The 21,042-nt window shown below is 42.9% G+C and overlaps 1 protein-coding gene across 1 annotated transcript in view; it reads left to right on the top strand.

Moving 5' to 3' along the window:
• The window catches only part of PLEKHA2 (pleckstrin homology domain containing A2), a 155,725-nt gene that overhangs the window by 127,421 nt on the left and 7,262 nt on the right, over nucleotides 1–21,042 (top strand). The window contains exons 10-11 of the mRNA XM_077469962.1: nucleotides 10,692–10,755; nucleotides 14,831–14,908. Coding sequence (XP_077326088.1) covers nucleotides 10,692–10,755; nucleotides 14,831–14,908 — 142 coding nt within the window. The remainder of the gene's footprint in view (nucleotides 1–10,691; nucleotides 10,756–14,830; nucleotides 14,909–21,042) is intronic.

Below are 21,042 nucleotides of genomic sequence, written 5' to 3'. Positions count from 1 at the left end.
TGTAATCACAGTGGAAGCAACCATCAGAGGCACGCATGTGTGCCCCCTGCCCAGAAGAGTCGGATCACGTGTATATATACGTGATCTGGCACACAGGTTCCACCCTGTAGCAGTATAACTACTATAGGGCAGACCTAAGGTGGTTATTACATTACAGGCTGCCAGCATTGAGGCTGGACGGTGCACCTGTACTTTCCAATAACATCTAAACTCCAGAGCCTCATGCACCAGGCCTAAGCAGCCAGTGTACATGGGGCCTAAATCACATACATGTCCTGGTTAGGTGCCAGCAAGTCTGCATAGCCAGCAGTGTTGTGACACCATAATTCCCCATTGCATCATTTCAGCTTCCTGTGTCACCGGTCTGCTTGCTGGCTAAAGAATGGATATCTTCACACTACTTAAGCTAGCCAGTCACCTTTAGATGTCTTGTGCTCAGCCCAAAAGCTCAATGCCTTAGCAAACCAATTGCATACCTCCCAACATTTTGAGATGGGAATGAGGGACACCTACTAGCAAATGTATGTAGGCATAGGACACGCGCCCCTGTCACACTCCCTTAAAGGAGAATTAACCCAAAAAAAAAAGGTTCATTAAATCCACACATGTTTTCTTTTGCTACTACTGTTCATTTATATTGGCTTTTAAAATGTACAAATGCAGCAATTTAGAAATTGGATGAAAGGTTTAGCACTGGGAAACACTTTTTGAAAGATAAAAAGAGCATTTTATATACAACTACATAGATCAGACCAAAATGAGGGACAGAGGGACATTGCTCCAAATCAGGGACAGTCCCTTGAAATCAGGGACAGTTGGGAGCTATGCAATTGGCATGCAGATTTTCGCATTGACTTTCCAATCAGTTCTGTTTGATTTTCAGGGGTACTTGAAGCTACATGTAAGTCTCTGGATAGGTGGATGTAAATGGACGTGCTTTACTTTATCACAGGAGATCTGCTTTACTGCAGGAGAATCCAAACATAATATTTAGAACTATCTCTCGAAGATTTTGGAGAGCACAGTGGCCTTTTTGGAGCTAAGTTATTTTCAGTTACACCTGTAATGGACAAACCTTCTTCTAAGGTATAACAAATGATCTGAAGAAGCTTCCCATTCAGCTTCAGATTTGCCTGAGTTTCCAGCTACAAATATTTGCATTGATTTTTTTCCCCAGGGCTCAAGTAAAGTGTAACTATAATTTAGAAAATAACTCCCCCCAGTGGTGTAGTGTTAAAATTGCAAACAAAATGAAGACTCACAGAAGTAGTGAACTTCAAATCTGAACATTCCTCCTTGCAGTAGGGCCGTTCAAGCACTGCAAGGGATTAACTACTTGTTAACATGCAAAACAAACAGTGTTGCATAAATTAGAACAAATACAATAACCTTTGGCTCCCTGGAAATGGGGTTTGAACACTTTTCTCATTAAAGTGGTTCTGCTCTTCAACCCCAACTCTACTGACAAGCTAACCCTTCATGGTGACCTTGCTTCGTACCCCAAGTGTGTTCTTTACAGGCCCTGTTTTTCTGATATGTCATGTTACCATGCACCCATTGCGTAACTTCAGACCAGGCTTAGAGCATTTTTAAAGCTTTTACTGAAACTCTTCTCCTGGCAATGTACAAACAACTGAAATTCCATCCATTCCATCCCTACCTAACTAGCTAAAATCACCCAGGTGTACCTTAGAATGGTGTTTCTAAACTCCAGTCCTTAAGGCGCCACCGGCAGGTCATGTTTTCAATCTCTCCATTATTTTGCACAGATGATTTTATCAGTTTCACTGCCTTAGTAATTACCACAGCCATTTCATCTGAGGGAAATCCTGAAAACATGACCTGTTGGAGCACCTCCAGGACTGGAGTTGAGAAACACTGCCTTAGAAGATGTAAGTCCATAATTGGTGTCCTGCAACAGCTTGGCGGATGCTCCAATGTTCCGGCATTTTGCAGGACTACATAGAACAGCATCCCCTTCCCAGTATCCTCTGAGCCTTGGACCATGCCTTTCCAGTATCCTCTGAGCCTTGGACCCTGCCTTTCCAGTATCCTCTGAGCCTTGGACCCTGCCTTTCCAGTGTCCTCTGAGCCTTGGACCCTGCCTTCCCAGTATCCTCTGAGCCTTGGACCCTGCCTTTCCAGTATCCTCTGAGCCTTGGACCCTGCCTTTCCAGTGTCCTCTGAGCCTTGGACCCTGCCTTCCCAGTATCCTCTGAGCCTTGGACCCTGCCTTTCCAGTGTCCTCTGAGCCTTGGACCATGCCTTTCCAGTATCCTCTGAGCCTTGGACCATGCCTTCCCAGTATCCTCTGAGCCTTGGACCCTGCCTTTCCAGTATCCTCTGAGCCTTGGACCATGCCTTTCCAGTATCCTCTGAGCCTTGGACCCTGCCTTCCCAGTATCCTCTGAGCCTTGGACCCTGCCTTTCCAGTATCCTCTGAGCCTTGGACCCTGCCTTTCCAGTATCCTCTGAGCCTTGGACCCTGCCTTCCCAGTATCCTCTGAGCCTTGGACCCTGCCTCCCCCCTCTTTAAATATACACAAGAAAAAAAGGCAGGGCCTGAAAAGCCCAGGAAAGGAGTCCAAACCCAGTTAACCCCTTCCCAGCCTGGGTAGGCTAACTATCTTGCTAGGCAGAAACCCTCATTATAGGCAACCTGCCTACACATATTTTCTTTCTATGTATCCAAGCAACAAATATAATATGAACTCATGTCAAAATGTATTTAAAATGCTGCACAAACAACACTTCATGTTGTACATAAAAGGTTAATAATGTGACACAAGATAATAGTAAAAGATGCAAAGTTAAAAAATGAAAATTAAACCTGCATTCCAGATATGGCAATTTTTACATAGTTACAGTGGTCCAGCTTGGAGACCAATGTAAATAAGTGACATACCTATAAGATCCCCCAAGAAGCTGGAAGTCACTAGTAGGCACCGCTACTACAATGCTTGATGCTACCAGTGCAGGGAGGCTGCTCTGCTGCTTACAGAGTATAAAAGGACACTTGCTCGGCATGGGCCCCATTCAGAGAACACTTTGCATTTTTTCCATGAATTCAAAGTATCCTCTGATCGGGTGGGGTGGAGATTGAAATGTCATTACCACACTTCTCCACCTTGTCCAGTCAATTGAGAAAATGCAAAATGTTCCCCAAATGGTATCAGTGCTGACTGAGCAACCTCCTGTGTTCACAGTGCAGCAAGGCAGCCACTCAGCACGGGACCCAGAAGCAAATGAGGTCACTGGAGTAGCGGTGTCTATTATAGTGATTTCCAGATTCCACAGGGATCCCACAAGTATGGCAAATACAGAATTACATTGGCCCAAGTTGGTATAATGTAACTATGTAAAAATTGCTATACCTAAACTTTAAACTTTAAAGCTTTAAAAACAGCGCTGTGGCAGGATGTATAATATAAAGTACAAACAACACTTATTACAAAGAACAGAGAATAACACCCAAGCAGGAGGAGACAGGACACAGGCATAAAGGTATTAGTGAAGTCCAAGGACAGACCTTTCAGGGTACAAACATACCTCTTCATCAGGGTGAGGGTTGTTTTGGACCCGAAGAGTCAGTGAGCAACATCCCAAATCTGTATCTTACCTGAATAGCATTTTTCAAAGTATTTTTTAGCATTCGCTAAAAAAATGCTACTAAAATACTGCATGAGTTATTTTATTAATTCATGAGGCATTTTAGTAGTGAAAGCCTGCGGTAATTTACCACTGGCATTAGCTGGTGTCCTTACCACAGGATGTCACTAGCTGGTTCTTAAGGAGCAGGTGGCCGCTGGTGCAACCCGTAACTGTCATGGTTGTTAAGGAGTGGGGTTCCCCGCTGACAGCTGAATGTAAAAAGAAAAAAATGCCGGCAATAAAATATCAGAAAAAATACAGCATGGGGGTGGGGTCCCCCCGATCCATATCAGGCCCTTCGGGTCTGGTATGGATTTTGAGAGGAACCCCCACGCCAAAATGTAAAAAAAAAAAAAAAATGGCATGGGGTCCCCCCAAAATCCATACCAGACCCTTATCTGAGTATGCAGCCTGGCAGGTCAGTAAAGGGAAGGGAAAAGCGAGAGCCCCCCCCCCTGAACCATGCTAGTAGGCCACAGGCCCTCAACATGGAGGGTTTGCTTTGGGGCAGAGGGGCTCCCCCCCCAAAGAACCTTATCCCCATGTTGATGGGGACAATAGCCTCTACCCGATACTCAATTACATGGGGGGGCGGGATCGGGGTGCTTCCAGATTCCGATAAGCCCCCATCCTGCACACCCCCAAAACCACCATCCAGGAACGTGGAGAAGAGCCCCCCTGCCCCAAAGCACCCCCCCCCCCATGTTGAGGACATGTGGCCTTGTATTGTTCAGGAGAGGGGTGCTTGCTCATCTCTTCCCTTTCCAGACCTGCCAGGCTACAAGCTTGGATAAGGGTGATGTTTTTCTTTATTTTTATTGTCTGCATTTTTATTTTTTTACATTCAGCTGATGTCTCATTGGTTGCTAAAATGTTACTAAACCCACAAGCGTAAAATCAGTCTGTATATGCAGTAAAGCATGCTTGTTATACTCACCATTATACTCAAGGGGTTAATCCTGGGCATTGTGTAAAAAAGCTGTTTGAGCCTGTCTTCTCTGATCCTCCCCTTTTTCCACAGTCCCCAGTCCACAGTTTAAGCCGTTCCCTGCCAATGTCATTTACACAGTAATCAGTGCATTTTTATAACACTGATCGATGTATAAATGACAATGGTCCCGAAATAGTGTCAAAAGTGTCCGATGTGTCCGCCATAATTTCGCAATCGCGATAAAAATTATAGATCGCCGCCATTACTAATAAAAAAAAATAATATAAATGCCATAAAACTATCCCCTATTTTGTAGACGTTATAACTTATGGGCAAAGCAGTCAATATACGCTTATTGTGATTTTTTTTTTAACCAAAAATATGTAAAAGAATACGCATCGGCCTAAACTGAGGAGAACATTTTTGGGGGATATTTATTATAGCAAAAAGTTAAAAATATTGTGTTTTTTTTCAAAATTGTCTCCCTTTTTTTGTTTATAATGCAAAAAATAAAAACAGAGGTGGTCAAATACCACCAAAAGAAAGCTCTATTTGTGGGGAAAAAAGGACGTCAATTTTGTTTGGGTGCAATGTCGCACGACCGCGCAATTGTCAGTTAAAGCGACTCAGTGCCGAATAGTGCCGAATAGTGCTCTGGTCAGGAAGGAGGTAAAATCTTCTGGGGCTGAAGCGGCTAAGGACACAACAGCCACCTGCTTCTTAACAACCAGATTGCTTACTGGTTGTTAAGGATGCCCGCGGCTGCTGGTTCCTTAAATATCGCATGGCGGGTACCACTATTTATATACCGCATGCATTTATTTTTATTTTTTTTGTGAATTGACTTTCACTCATGTTTGATGCAATATTTACTGAGCGTTTTTGCTTTATGCGGTAAACACTGCATAAAGCAGTAGTGAATTGACATTTTTAGGGTCGCATGTGGTATTTGGGAAAATGCCCAAATACTGCATGCGATCTGGTAATGTGAATAGGGCCCAGTATCTTCCAATACATTGGGACAGCTTATTTGGTGAGTTTGTTATCATTATTCTAAATATTGCTTATTTTCTTGCCCTGTGAAAGGCCATGTACTGTACGTTTGCTGATCCCTTGGAGTCAGGCTGACACGAGGTGTGGAGGTGGGTGGTTGAAGTGTGGGCATTGAATATAGAGAACATACTGACACTGTCCAGTCCCTCTTCCCGCACTCGCCCAGTCATCTCTCTCCAGCATGTGCCCAACACCTCATCCGGTAAACATAATTACTGGAACGTCATAATTACTTCCTGCGTCAGTGAAGTCACGTCTAGCGAGATGTCACACACAGCCTTGGCCTTGATTCTAAGAAATGTCATCACGTCTAACCACAAGAATGAAGTTATCTCCAAATCAGACTTGTTGAGCAAGTTATACAGTTTAATAATTATGTTTTACTTCTTTGTTATGATCATTTGTGTTATTAGTAGGTCTGTATGCCACTCACTTATAATACTTTTTAATTGCTGAAGAATGCTATAGTAGATGTGTCTCCTGATATATACAATGCCTTGCGAAAGTATTCGGCCCCCTTGAACTTTTCAACCTTTTGCCACATTTCAGGCTTCAAACATAAAGATATAAAATTTTCATTTTTTGTGAAGAATCACCAACAAGTGGGACACAATTGTGAAGTGGAACGAAATCTATTGGATAATTTAAACTTTTTTAGCAAATAAAAAACTGAAAAGTGGTGCGTGCAAAATTATTCGGTCCCTTTACTTTCAGTGTAGCAAACTCACTCCAGAAATTCAGTGAGGATCTCTGAATGATCCAATGTTGTCCTAAATGACTGATGGTGATAAATAGAATCCACCTGTGTGTAATCAAGTCTCTGTATAAATGCACCTGCTCTGTGATAGTCTCAGGGTTCTGTTGAAAGCGCAGAGAGCATCATGAAGACCAAGGAACACACCAGGCAGGTCCGTAATACTGTTGTGGAGAAGTTTAAAGCTGGATTTGGATACAAAAAGATTTCCCAAGCTTTAAACATCCCAAGGAGCACTGTGCAAGCGATCATTTTGAAAAGGAAGGAGTATCAGACCACTGCAAATCTACCAAGACCTGGTCGTCCCTCTAAACTTTCAGCTCAGACAAGGAGAAGACTGATCAGAGATGCAGCCAAGAGGCCCATGATCACTCTGGATGAACTGCAGAGAACTACAGCTGAGGTGGGAGAGTCTGTCCATAGGACAACAATCAGTCGTACACTGCACAAATCTGGCCTTTATGGAAGAGTGGCAAGAAGAAAGCCATTTCTCAAAGATATCCATAAAAAGTCTCGTCTAAAGTTTGCCACAAGCCACCTGGGAGACACACCAAACATGTGGAAGAAGGTGCTCTGGTCAGATGAAACCAAAATCGAACTTTTTGCCCACAATGCAAAACGATATGTTTGGCGTAAAAGCAACACAGCTCATCACCCTCAACACACCATCCCCACTGTCAAACATGGTGGTGGCAGCATCATGGTTTGGGCCTGCTTTTCTTCAGCAGGGACAGGGAAGATGGTTAAAATTGAGGGGAAGATGGATGCAGCCAAATACAGGACCATTCTGGATGAAAACCTGTTGGAGTCTGCAAAAGACCTGATACTGGGACGGAGATTTATCTTCCAACAAGACAATAATCCCAAACATACAGCAAAATTTACAAAGGAATGGTTCACAAATAAAAGTATCCAGGTGTTAGAATGGCCAAGTCAAAGTCCAGACCTGAATCCAATTGAGAATCTGTGGAAAGAGCTGAAAACTGCTGTTCACAAATGCTCTCCATCCAACCTCACTGAGCTCGAGCTGTTTTGCAAGGAAGAATGGGCAAGAATTTCAGTCTCTCGATGTGCAAAACTGATAGAGACATACCCCAAGCGACTTGCAGCTGTAATCGCAGCAAAAGGTGGCTCTACAAAGTATTAACACAAGGGGGCCGAATAATTTTGCACGCCCCACTTTTCATTTTTTTATTAGTTAAAAAAGTTTCAAAAATCCAATAGATTTCGTTCCACTTCACAATTGTGTCCCACTTGTTGGTGATTCTTCACAAAAAATAAAAATGTTATATCATTATGTTTGAAGCCTGAAATGTGGCAAAAGGTTGAAAAGTTCAAGGGGGCCGAATACTTTCGCAAGGCACTGTATACTAGATAGATAGACAACCCCAATTCCAAAACAGTTGGGAGGCTGTAAAAAAATTTGTCTGCTGCGGGGATGTTTCAGGATGGGGAGCGGGGGGGGGAGGGGCTAGTAAATATGTCATTTACCAGCCCCTTCATTTTCTAAATGAACACAGTGAACATACTCGCTCACTGTGTCCATTCATAAGCATATTAATTTGGTGTACTATGCTTCCATTTGTGAATGAACAGGAAGCCGTTCAGCACAGAGCACTTCACTGCTCTGTGCAGCTGAGGCTACAGAGAAGGGCATGTGTGTTTTGAGTTTTGGGATGCACACCCTAATGTAGGGCAGGGACAAGGGGTGGGCAGGAGTGGCGTCTCCCCTGGGCACTGTGGTATCATATGAGATGGGGGGGCCACAAGGAGATTGGGGGGATGCCGGGTTAGACTCCCTTTTGCCTGCAGAAATGCCTTCATTCTTTGTGGCACACATGCATATTTGTCAGCTGCACATCCTTGATGCATATCTCTGGTTCTACCACATCCCAAAGGTGCTCTATTGGATTGAGATCTGGTGACTGTGGAGGCCTTTGAAGTACAGTGACCTCATTGTCATGTTCAAGAAACCAGTGGTGAGATGATTGGAGCTTTGTGACATGGTGTATTATCCTGCTGGAAGGAGCCATCAAAAGATGGGTACACTGTAGTCATAAAGGGATGGACATGGTCAGTAACAATACTCAGGCAGGCCGTGGAGTTTAACCACTTGCCTCCCACCATATAGCAAAATTACGGCGGCAAAGTGGTTTCAATATCCTGACCGGACGTCATATGACGTCCAGCGGGATAACAGCCACAGCGCGCCCGTGGGGGTGCACATTGCAACGATCGTTGGTGTGGTGTGTCAGTCTGATACCCCGCAACACCAATCTAAGTAAAGAGTCTCTGATGGAGACTCTTTACCACAAGATCAGCTGTGTCCAATCATGGCTGATCACAGTGTAAACAGGAAGAGCCGGTGATCGGCTTTTCCTCACTCACGTCTGTCAAATGCGAGTAGAGGAGAGCCGATCAGCTGCTCCTCTCACAGGGGGGGTCTGTGCTGATTGCTTATTAGAGCAGCCCCCCCCCCCGGATGCCCACACTGGACCACCAGGGACACCACTAGGACCACCAGGGATGTCACCACCAAGTATGTCACCCTAGACCACCAGGGATGCCAATCAGTGCCCACAATGGGCATCACGGATTGACAGGCATTATTGTTTGGCACTGATTTGCATCCATCCGTACCATCAATTACTGTACATTAGTGCAACCTATCAGTGCCCACCCATGCCCATCTGTGCCGCCTATCAGTGCCCATCCATGCCGGCTATCAGTGCCCATCCGTGCTGCCTATCAGTGCACATCTGTGCCGCCTTTCAGTGTCCATCAGTGCCACCTATGTGTACCCATCAGTGCCGCCTATCAGTGCCACATATTAGTGCCACCTCATCAGTGCCACCTCATTGGTGCCACCTTATCGGTGCCCATCAGTGCCGCCTTATAAGTGCCCGTCAGTGTAGCCCCATCAGTGCCCATCAGTGAAGAAAAACATTTTTTTTTCAAAATTTTTTTTTTTTTATTTGTTTAGCAGAAAATAAAAATCTCAGAGGTGATAAAATACCACCCAATTGTCATTCAAAGTGTGAGAGTGCTGAAAGCTGAAAATTGGCCTGGGCAGGAAGGTGTATAATTGCCCGGTATTGAAGTGGTTAATGTATGCTCAATTGGTAGGTAAGGTTGCCACTTTTTCTTCAAGCCAACCTGAACACTTTACCGGCGCACGGCATGCCACCTCAACTGCGGCACGATTTTGCCACGATTGTCACCCCCACAAATCGTGGCAAAATCACGTAAACAGAATCGTGGGATGCGTGTCACCCAAAAGAAGTTTCGCTTTGCGATTGGGGTGCCATTATCCCCATCCTCTTATTACAAATCTTTTTTCCCTACCAGCACAAATCTTCCTCCCTCCAATACCCCAATGGCAGCCGACAGGGGGTACCACGGGGCCCCAGCACACAGGGGGGCCCGGGACAGCAGGGGGATCGGAGCAGCAGGGGGGCAATTACAGAAGATTTATGGGAGGAGCCTGGGGGGGTATTTAAGCAGACCACTCACCTGTGGTCTTTGTCGGTTCCAGTGCGCGATACTCCTGTCTCAGTCTGTCTCGATCGAAGGGCTTTGTTTTTTTTGTTTTCACAAAATCCCCACTATATGTCGAGCTTTTTTTACGCAAATTATGCCTAAGCTGCTCAATGAGGGAAATTGAGAGTTTCCACTGTAGCAACATTTTCCCCATCAGACGCATCAGTGTGACCAAGGATTTAGTGTGCAGCTCAGGCTCAATCTTAGTGGGGAGTAATGTGGATGATGCCGCGTTTGCTGCAGGAGTGGCGGCGAGGGATGGAGCTTGTCCCAGCTCCTGTGATCACTGAAGGGAGGAAAGGAAAAATCCCTGGTGCCCCACATCCACGGAATCCTGTGGTAGGTATGAGAGAGACCTCAGCCTGAGCTCCCACCAGGCCACACCCAGGCTGACGTTGTCTCAATCCTACCTACCACAGGATTCCATGGATGAAGGGCACCAGGGATTTTCCTTTCCTCCATTCAGTGACCAGTGCCAGTGTCTGGGGATGGCTTTTCCAGTGCCCAGCTTTCTATATGACAAACCCATCCTTCAAGTGTCTCTATGCAGAACTTGGGAGAAACCAAACGGGGGAAATCTATGACGCGTCAATGGTAAATCAGACCTGGTGATTGGGTTGATGACAGCCAATGCAAACCTTGGTGATAAAAGTCCATATACTGGATAGGTACGGTGTTTTCTTTCTTTAGTTTGTTTTGTTTTTTTTGCAAGAAATAAGTAGATCCGGATAATTGTATTCAATAACTTTTTTTTTCTTATAGGGATTTACTTATGAGGGACAATCTGTTTGAAGTTATTACTGCTCCAAGAACATTCTATATACAGGTATTTTTTTTTTATATTGGTGTTATATTAATAATATAATATATACACAGTATATACTCTATGTCCAGAAATTACTATTTTTTGGTATGTTGTACACAAAATTTTATGTAAAAAATTTCAATTCTATTTAAACATTACGATTCACCAAATCGATAAAATGTATAAATGATATCAGTTTGGAGGTTTTTAATGTTTAATTAAAAGTAATATATATTTTTAAATTACATTATGTGTGGTTTATCATATTAGCACCTGGAAAGTTCAAAAGAATAGTCACTTTTGGTCATATATGTTTATACCTGAGATGTGGTGCATTGAGATGTGGTGCATTAAGATCTGGTGCATGAGCTGGTCCATGCCTACATTTATTACAGTCTATGTATAGTAAAAGATTGAATATATTGTAATATTTCCATCTTTAAAACCTGTTTGTATCACACTTGGTCATGTAGCCATACCTTGGAAACAGGAAATAATAACCTCTGCAGAACATTACAACAATCATCTAAGTTTGACAGTCAGGCCATTAGCAGCTTCTAAAAGGAGTCAGCAATGGCAGCGACCATATTTTTTAACCTACCAGGTTCACTTGATCGCCAATATTTTAGCTTTGGATCTGCATGTGAATAAAATACAGAAAAGATGTAAGATACTGCAAGTGCCAGGGCACGCTCCAATGGCCGCCGTTTAATTCACGCAATGATCAAGACGTTCAGATCTAATATCAGCTGTTTATCTTGGAGGAACTTAACTGAAACCTCTGAATGAAAACACAGCCCATTTAAACATGGAAACAAGTTATTTTCACACATTAATTTATGGAAGCATCTAAAGAACTTGGTGACAGATTGTGGCAGACAGGCCGTTCTGGAGATGGCTGTGACATCAGCCCAGGTTCAGCTGTCTCACAAATACCTACTTTATTCCTGCCACGTGTTCCTCATGTGAAATGATGCCAGATGAACCACATCTCTTTAACTGACAGTGCTTTTTTTTTTAGAACCTGGTTTTCCTTTTGTTACAATAGCCAACTTACTGTCACACAAGGTGTAAGTGGATCACATGATGAGAACGACACTGTGCCGCAACACCATTTATACACTGACCCCTCTCTAATCAAAAAGAAACAGTGCTGTGATAGTTTGACTGATAATTACTGTGTCATGCAACACTGTATAAAAATGTATTTTTTTAATTATTATCAGATAATATCTTTTGGTGGTATTTAATAACCACTGGAGTTTCATTGTTTTTACAATTTTTAGTTACTCTGTTTTGGTGGTATTTAATAAGCACTGTGCTTCTCATTTTTATTTTTGAATCATTTTAGGTACTGTCTTTTGTTGGTATATATAGTAGTAACCACTGGAATTTACATTTTTATCATTTCTAGATATTTACTGGGGTTTCAATTTTTTTTTTTTTACTCTCTTTTGGTGATATTTGATAACCACTGGGGTTTTCATTTTTTTAACCATTTTGAATTTTTGCATATATAAAGAAAAAAAGACAAACATTTTGAAAAAGAAAACATTTCCCTTACTTCCAGTAAAATAAAAATGTCAGGACAGCGCTGCTAACACCCTCCAAGGTGATCTCATTTTTTTCCATAACGGTTTTTACTGAACAATTTCAAGTGAGGTTTGGTGCCAATGTTACAGTTTACAGAGGTATATTTGGAGTTAACTGTTGAAATTCACCATTCAAGTGAAACAAGGAGTAAAAAATATAGTAAAATCAGGAAGTTTGGTGGTTGGAAATGGGGTGGGGGTCAGGTGATCTCATTTTTTGGCAATTTTTGGGGTAATGAAGAAACTAGTATTGAGTTGGTTAATACATGGACCTTGGTTATGGCTTACTAAATACATTAAATGTATGGGTCATATAAAGAGGGAAGAGGTGAAGGGATTAATGTATAAGTCATACACAGGGGTGGACTGACCATTGGGCCACTCGGGCACTGTCCGAGGGCCCCATGCCACCAGGGGGCCCCATCAGGGTTGCCAGCCTCAGTAAAACCAGGGGCAGCATGTAAAAAATTGTGTTTTTTTTTTTTTATAAATTTTTTTTACATCTGTCTCTGAAATGTCCCTTACCGACATCCTTTTGGTCTAAAAATCCAGAGATTATAGCTGCCCCACCTCTCCAGTACCTTCTAAGCCAATAGAAAAATGTCTGTGTATACTGTGTGTGTGTGTGTGTTTGTGTATACTGTGTGGCCCCATAATCTCTGATTGCCTGGGGGCCCCATAATCTCCTATTGCCCGGGGGCCCCATGAGTTGTCAGTCCGCCCCTGGTCATACAGTACAGGTATACAGGAGAGAAGGTGTCGCGTTCCTGGTAGAGATCGAGCTGGAGAGGTGGCTTCTCTTGCACCTCTTGACCAACCCCCCTGGTAGTGGTGACAGCAGATGTGAGGACACAGAATGGCATGAAGACCGATGTAGTAGGCATGGATGACTGTGTATCACCAATCATGATGAAAAAACAGAAAATGGTGACACTTGATAAGAAGACAGGAGCAAAGCCAGGACACAAGCCAAAGAAGGCCATCCACAGCTGGACAGTGAGGTACAGGAACCTAAGTCTGAGTCAGGATAAAAGTCTAGGTCAGTTCCCAGCCGTGCAGCGAGGTACTGAATCAGGATACAGGATTCAAACACAGGCCAAGGTCACAACTAGTAGGCAGAAAATCTGATGGGAGGTCAAAGGTGACCCAGTTCATACATTAAGGAAAAGGGATCACCTCTCCAGGTGGAAATATGGATATAGAACTCTCCTCGGAACTGGAACACCAGGTGCAGGCTAAGCATATAGCAACATGAGGCAAAAAGGAAGTTCTGGACAGCCGCACTCCAGAATATAGCCTTTATTAGTAAAAAGTCCAGCAGATACAAGCCACAGCAAAAAAAATGGGACAAACGAGCTGACACGTTTCACAGTGCTTAGTATTCCCTTTTGCCCCAGGTCATACGTTGGAAGGCAAATCAGGGACAAGCTGAAGACAACTTAGCAGTCTGTCCATGTCACAATCAACGTTCATATCACAATCCAGATTTAATAGGCCGCTCGGTGCCAATACCAGTTCTAAGCGTGAATGTGCACCTAAGCTTCCCTGCTTAGCCTTTGTTTGGAATTATGAGCATCCACATGTGATAGTCTTCTCATTCTGGCACATACTGGACTTTTCTAAGAGGAGGAGGAGGTAATTTATAAACCATCACAACCCCTGTACTCTTAATCTGGAAATAATGAATGGATGTTTGTTCATTACAGTAGCTGTTCCTCTTTTTCCATTGTAAGAGGAAGCGGCAGGCCGGGCCCTCAATTGTAAACAGTAATGTGTTTACATTGGTAATTGCTGTGTATGGTCATCACAGTGATCACAAGGTACAGAGCTGATCGGATTTGTACACTGTGCCTGTTATTTCAGATGATGGCTCTGATTACAGTAATTACAGCTATGGTCATTCAAGGGTGCTTATATGAACGTGCAGCAGTAAACAAGGCGTGTGTCGGTTCCTCTGTATTCCTTGTGCGGCAGCTTAACTTGGGCAAGTACTAGGATCCGAAGACGAGCACTCGCAATCAAAGCAGCCATCTTATTGTTAGCTGAAGTGTCAGACGGCTGTGCGCCAAGGTGCAGCTCATGTTCCAGGGAACCTAGAAGCTGAACGATGTAATATATTGGTAAAAGCAATCATTCTTCTTTAAAAGAACATGGAAACTGCCACTGCTGACTGCCTTTTTTTTGTAATGCTTGTTACTGGGTTATCATGCTGATGCTCCTGTGCTTTCTGAGTCACTAAACATGATCCATTACGGAGGTAAGTCATAAAGACATGGATAAGACATCACTTGCTGCTTGCTTGCTCTGGGTCTGAGTATAGAAGCCAGACACAGTCAGGCAGCCAGCTTTTTCAGAGGTCAGAAGCACCAACCTCTGTACTTATCTCTTGACATCTGTACATTTGAAAGTAAGCAAGGCAGCAAGCTGCTCTGAATTTACTCTCATCTGATCCCCTTTTCTATTTGTGAATAAAGTTGTAAATCTAATCTGCCTTCCCCCCATAGACTGACAGCCCGCAAGAAATGCACAGCTGGATAAAGGCAATAAATACCGCCATTCAAGCCTACAGAATGCGATATCGGGTATGTAAATAATATTATCTTTACTGACTGACATATGATCACTTGATAAACTAAAAGTCCATATAATTTCATAAATGCAGATGTTTAAAGCCAGGGGTTGCCTGTCCATTAGCATGAATCTATCCATGGCCACTGCGCCCAGCCCCTTTCAGGGCATCGGGTGCATGAATTACAGCGACCAGGTTTTTTTTTTTGAAGCACCCAATTACAGCCAGAGGCTCTAATAGGCTTTAAAATAGGATGGGCTTTGGACACAGAGAGTGTGACCGGAGCCCACCCAGGTGTGTTGCAACACCGAATCAATACTCGCTGTTGCAACACTGATCCTCCTCCCTGCCAATCGGGAAATGGGTCTGATACCCATCTCCAATTGGCTGAAAGGACAGGCGATCCTATTGGAGGGAGGAGATGCACAACGGAAGTGAGGAGGTGAAGAGCCGCTGGCTGATGCCTGGATGCCCATTCCCCATCGCTCTTCAGATGCCCCATTCCGACGCTCAGATGCCTGCCACCTAGATGGGGTAAGTGCCGGTGGACAGTCCGGCAGACAGCGGGGGGGGGGGGTGAGAGTTGCAATGGGGGTTTCAGATGTTTTCCACCCCCCTAAAGAAAAAACCACCAGCCGCCACTAATTAAAGCTGAGCTCCAGCCTTACCTTCTTACCTTCAGCCTTACAAAGTTGTACAGGCTCTTCTCCTGTACTGAAAATATGTCTGTCTAGCCCACCCCATTTCCTGGAAGGAGGATGTCCAGCATTATCTAGCCCATTAAAGATTTAATTAGCATGTTGATGAAGGAAGAAAGGAGCAACCAGGGAAAGCAAAATATAAGCAGAATAAACTTCATGTTTATTAAGTAATCCTAATAGGTGTCTGCTCCCTGCTCTATTGTATTGATTGTTCATACCGTTTCAAGCAATTCATTCAAAATACTTATATAATAATGCAATCTAAAACATCTTTGGTATTTTTTAAAATCTTTCGAGTCACATAGTTTAATGAGGAGCGCTCCTTGGCCTGTCAGATGTCCCCCCCCCATGGGTGTGCAGACCTTCGATTTAGAACATCACTTGTAAAATTATATATTTAGAAAGATCTTACATTTCTTTTTTTTATGAGTAATTTTCCATATATCTATAATAAATATGCCATTAGGTATTTCAACAGTTACACTTAAAATAATACTGTGATTTCACAACCAGATTTTAAAATTAGAGACTGCCAGAGTCAGGAAAACAAGATTGTGCAATCTGGTGTCTGACTTTCCGGCAGCTTCATTTGGCGTGCTATCATATGTGCCTGTCAGATGGGTGGCAGAAGTTTAAAGGACCCCAGTGATTGACATACATGACAGCCATATGTCAGGATAGTTGTGTTTATGAGTATTTAGTATCAGTTGGCCTATACTAGCCAGAGAATGAGAATAGGGAATGTTTCTGATGTCTATACAGAAGCCTGGCACTAGTAGTTTTGATGTTGCACTTTGACACAGAAAGAGTAAAAACAATACATTTTCCCTATAGGGCAGTAACACGTAAAGAATAGGTTCAGCTTAAAAAAAAAATTATAGATGCAAATTTTTTTGCAGGTAAAAAAATATGCATTTACAGTTTTTTTTCTTAGGTGTCTGTAAAGCCTGTAGAAACAAACTCAGTTCACATGAATCCAGGCTTTAGTTTGTTTCTTTGGAATATACTATATGTGTCTTGACTACTTTGACTACCATGCTGTCGTTATGGTGACTTACTCACATTGGGTCTGGATAGGTGGTCCTTTTATTTTAAGATCGTGTACAAGACCATTGACTGTTTACTGAATGTACCTACATTTGAGTGGCAGTGGCTTCACCTTGGCTTACTCATTTGTACTGCATCATTGCATTCCAGTCTGCATTACTGGCTATCAAAGCATTTGACACAGTTCCCCATAAACATTTACTGTACAAAGTAAGGGCCGTTGGCATGGACCATAGGGTGAGTACATGGATTGAAAACTGGCTACAAGAGCGAGTTCAGAGGGTGGTGATGATAAATAGGGAGTACAAAGAATTACCGCTCTAAGGTAATGACTTCTCCCAAAACAGCTGTCTCCACAATCCCACAGGGTGCTGGCTCTGTTTGACTAAGCACCGTGTTCGGTGTGAAACATGTCAGCGGCTGTGCAGTTAGTCTGTTTACCAGCCTAGATGCTATGATTTTAATTACATTTTTTAAATAAAGTTGAATAATTCGGAGTGCGGCTATCCAGCTACATCTTTTTCTACTTCAGATAAATAGGGAGTACTCGGAATGGGCAGAGGTGGGTAGTGGGGTCCCCCAGGAGTTTGTGCTGTCCTATTTAATTTGTTCATGAGTGACCTGGAGGATAAACAGTTCAATCTCTGTATTTGAGGACAATACTAAGCTAAGCAGGGCAATAACTTCTCCTCAGGATGTGGAAACCTTGCAAAAAGACCCGAAAAAAGTAATGGGGTGGGAAACTACATGGCAAATGAGGTTTAGTGTGGAAAAATGTAAAATAATGCATTTGGGTAGCAAAAATATGAATAAAATCTATACACGGGGGGAGGGGGAAAGGGGGGCTCTGGGGGAATCTAGGATGGAAAAGGACCTGGGGGTCCTAGTAGATGATAGGCTCAGCAATGGAATGCAATGTCAAGCTGCTGCTAACAAAGCAAATAGAATATTAACATGCTCTACAAGACTCTGGTCTGGCCACACCTAGAGTATGCTGTCCAGTTCTGGAAGGATGTACTGGAAATGGAGCGAGTACAAAGAAGGGCAACTAAGCTAATAAAGGGTCAGGAGGATATTAGTTATGAGGAAAGGTTGCGAGCACTGAACTTATTCTCTCTGGAGAAGAGACGCTTGAGAGGGGATATGATTTAAATTTACAAATACCGCTCTGGTGACCCCACAATAGGGATAAATCTTTTTCGGTTGAAGGGAGTTTAACAAGACTCGTGACCACTCATTAAAATGAGAAGAAAAGAGGTTTAACCTTAAACTACGTAGAGGGTTCTTTACTGTAAGAGCGGCAAGGATGTGGAATTCCCTTCCACAGGTGGTGGTCTCAGCGGGGAGCATCGATAGTTTAAACAACTATTAGATAAGCACCTGAACCACCGCAACATACAGGGATAAACAATGTAATACTGACATATAATCACACACACAGATTGGACTTGATGGACTTGTGTCTTTTTTCAACCTCACCTACTATGTTACTATGTAACTACTCTATTAACCATTTGCCGGCCACGCTATAGCCAAATGATTGCTACAGCATGGCTGACCAGTCCTGTGAGGGCATCATATGATGGACGGTGCACTCTGTGATCGTAATCCACCTAGTTACAAATTGAGGTAAAGAGCCAATCAGCAGCTTTTTACCTTGTGATCAGCTGTGTTCTATCACAGCTGATCACGATGTAAACAGAAGCTGGTTATCGCCTTTCCTTTCCTCACACTGGCATCATGAGGAGAGGAGAAGAGAGCCGATAACCAGCCTATGTAAAAGGACAAGTACACTTATTCTCATTTGTCCTGATTATCAGTGCAGTCTCAACAGTGCCCACCAGTGTTGCCAATCAGTGCCCACCAGTGCTGCCAATCAGTGCCTCCTCATCAGTGTCACCTATCAGTGCCCATCAGTGCCGCGTACCAGTGCCCATCAGTCCCGCCTTTCAGTTCCCATCAGTGCCACCCATCAGTACCTCATTAGTGCCCACCAGTGCTGCCTCATCAGGGCCCGTCAGTACAGTCTATCAGTGCCCATCAATACCCATTAGTGCCGCCTGTCAGTGCAGCCTCATCATTGCACATCAGTGAAGGAGAAAAATTATAAATTTGCTAAATTTTATAACAAACTGTGAAGAAGGGTTTTTTTTTCAAAATTTTCTGTGTTTTTTCGTTTAATTAACAAAAAATAAAAAGCACAGTGGTGATTAACCAATTCAACCCTCGGAAGATTTTACCCCTTCCTGACCAGAGCACTTTTTGCGATTCGGCACTGCGTTGCTTTAACTGACAATTGCATGGCTGTACGACATTACACCAAAATAAAATTGATGTTCTTTTTTTTTTCCATAAATAGAACTTTCTTTTGGTGGTATTTGATCACCTCTGGCTTTTTATTTATTGCACTATAAACAAAAAAAGAGAGACAGTTTTGAAAAAAAGCAATATTTTTTACTTTTAGCTATAATGAATATCCCCAAAAAATATATAAATATATAAAAAACTATATTCTTCTACATATGTTTGGTAAAAAAAACGCAATAAGTGTATATTGATTGGTTTGCGCAAAAGCTATAGTGTCTACACAATAGGGGATAGATTTATGGCATTTTTATTATAATTTTTTTTTAGTAGTAATGGCGGCGAACCCACTAGCTCCGCCAATTATAGGGGACGTACAGGTACCCCCTTTCACCCACCGCTGCCATTGTGCCGATGGCACTTCAATGCTGCATACCGTCATATGACATCCTTGACTTTGTGCTGGGATATCTGAATGATGCCTGCAGCTACAGGCATCATTCAGATATCGTTATTTGCAGGTGGCGATTCTGTGCACGCTAAGAATGATCATAGCGACAGTTGTGCCGCTTGATCATTCTTATAGGCAACGGGAGGGGACCCCCCTCCCGCTGCCATCCGCTGCTTCTGCGGGCTCTCCCGTGCCATCGGGGGCCCAGAGAAAGATTCAGACACCGCCGGATGACAACCATAGAGATTTCCTGTGACCAGATGGTCACCAGTCATCTCTATGATGGTCGGAGCCCCGGACCCCACATGTAAACAAAGCCGGCTGTCGGCATGAGGTCGGTGAATTTTTTTTTCCGATCTCATGCTTTACAGCCTGGAGGAGAGATGCGGGGTCTTATTGACCCCGCATCTCTCCATAAAGAGGACCTGTCACGATTGATTCCTATTACAAGGGATGTTTACAATCCTTGTAATAGGAATAAAAGTGATCAAAAAAATGTTTATGTAAAAAAGAAAAGTGTAAATATAAAAAAAGTAAAATCATTTTTTTTAAATACCCCTCTCCCCAGTAGCTCGTGCTCAGAAGCGAACACAAGCGTAAGTCCCGCCCACATATGTAAACGCCGCTCAAACCACACATGTGAGGTATCATTGCATGCGTTAGAGTGAGAGCAACAATTCTAGCACTAGACCTCCTCTGTAACTCTAAACTGGTAACCTGTAAAAAAATTGTTGTTTAATTCATGAAAAAATCCAAAAAAAAGGAAATTAGAAAAACGATTGTTCAAATACCGTGCGGGTTAAAAAGTTGCAATGGCCGCCATTTTATCCCCTAGGGTGTCTACTAAAAAAAACATACATAATGTTTGGGGGTTCTGAGTAATTTTCTAGCAAAAAAATGATTTTTACATGTAGGAGAGGAGTGCCGGAATAGGCCTGGTATAGAAGTGGTTAAATACCACCAAAAGAAAGTTCTATCTGTTTGAAAAAAATGATAAAAAAATGTGTCTGAGTACAGTGTTGCATGACTGCGCAATTGTCATTCAAAGTGTGGCAACTCTGAAGCCTAAAAATTAGTCTGGGCAGGTAAAAGTGACCAGTAGGAGTGGGTTCCAGTGTACTGATTCTGTCACATGTTCTCCTGAAGAAGAAAATGCATCAAGTCCAGATGTGAACTCTAATCGGAGTCTTTGCATGTTGTGAACCTCTATGTGGAGAGTCATTTTTAATGTTGTGTAATAGATTTTTAATGACACACGATAAAGTTGTTTTTTATGGTAGTTTCTCTTCTATATTTCCACACAAAGTCCATGACCACATATTCTGTTCATAGTTGTACTTCTTGTACATGAGCATGGACACACATAGAGCATCAATTCAATCTCAGCATTTTTGCTCTTATTTGTAAATCTAAAGCATAGTGAAAGGGATATTATGCGTTATTATGGGTATTTTCCCCAGAGCTTAGTGAATGTGGTGAAATTTCACTTTTCAAAGAATACCCAATCACATCCACAGAAAATGGATAAACAGCCTTTTTGCATGCCCATAATTGGTCGATTATAGTCAGCAGAGTTTCACCACATTTACGAAGCTTTAGGCTAAATTTCCGTGCAACTTGGGCAAATTTCCTTGCAAAGTGAAC

This window comes from Lithobates pipiens, unplaced genomic scaffold, assembly GCF_037356315.1.
Source record: "Lithobates pipiens isolate NorthernLeopardFrog02 unplaced genomic scaffold, aLitPip1_a1.2 Scaffold_8, whole genome shotgun sequence".
In the NCBI taxonomy this organism is placed as follows: Eukaryota; Metazoa; Chordata; class Amphibia; order Anura; family Ranidae; genus Lithobates; species Lithobates pipiens.
The sequence above is the reverse complement of the archived record's forward strand: the minus strand, read 5'-3'. Positions and strand labels throughout refer to the sequence as shown.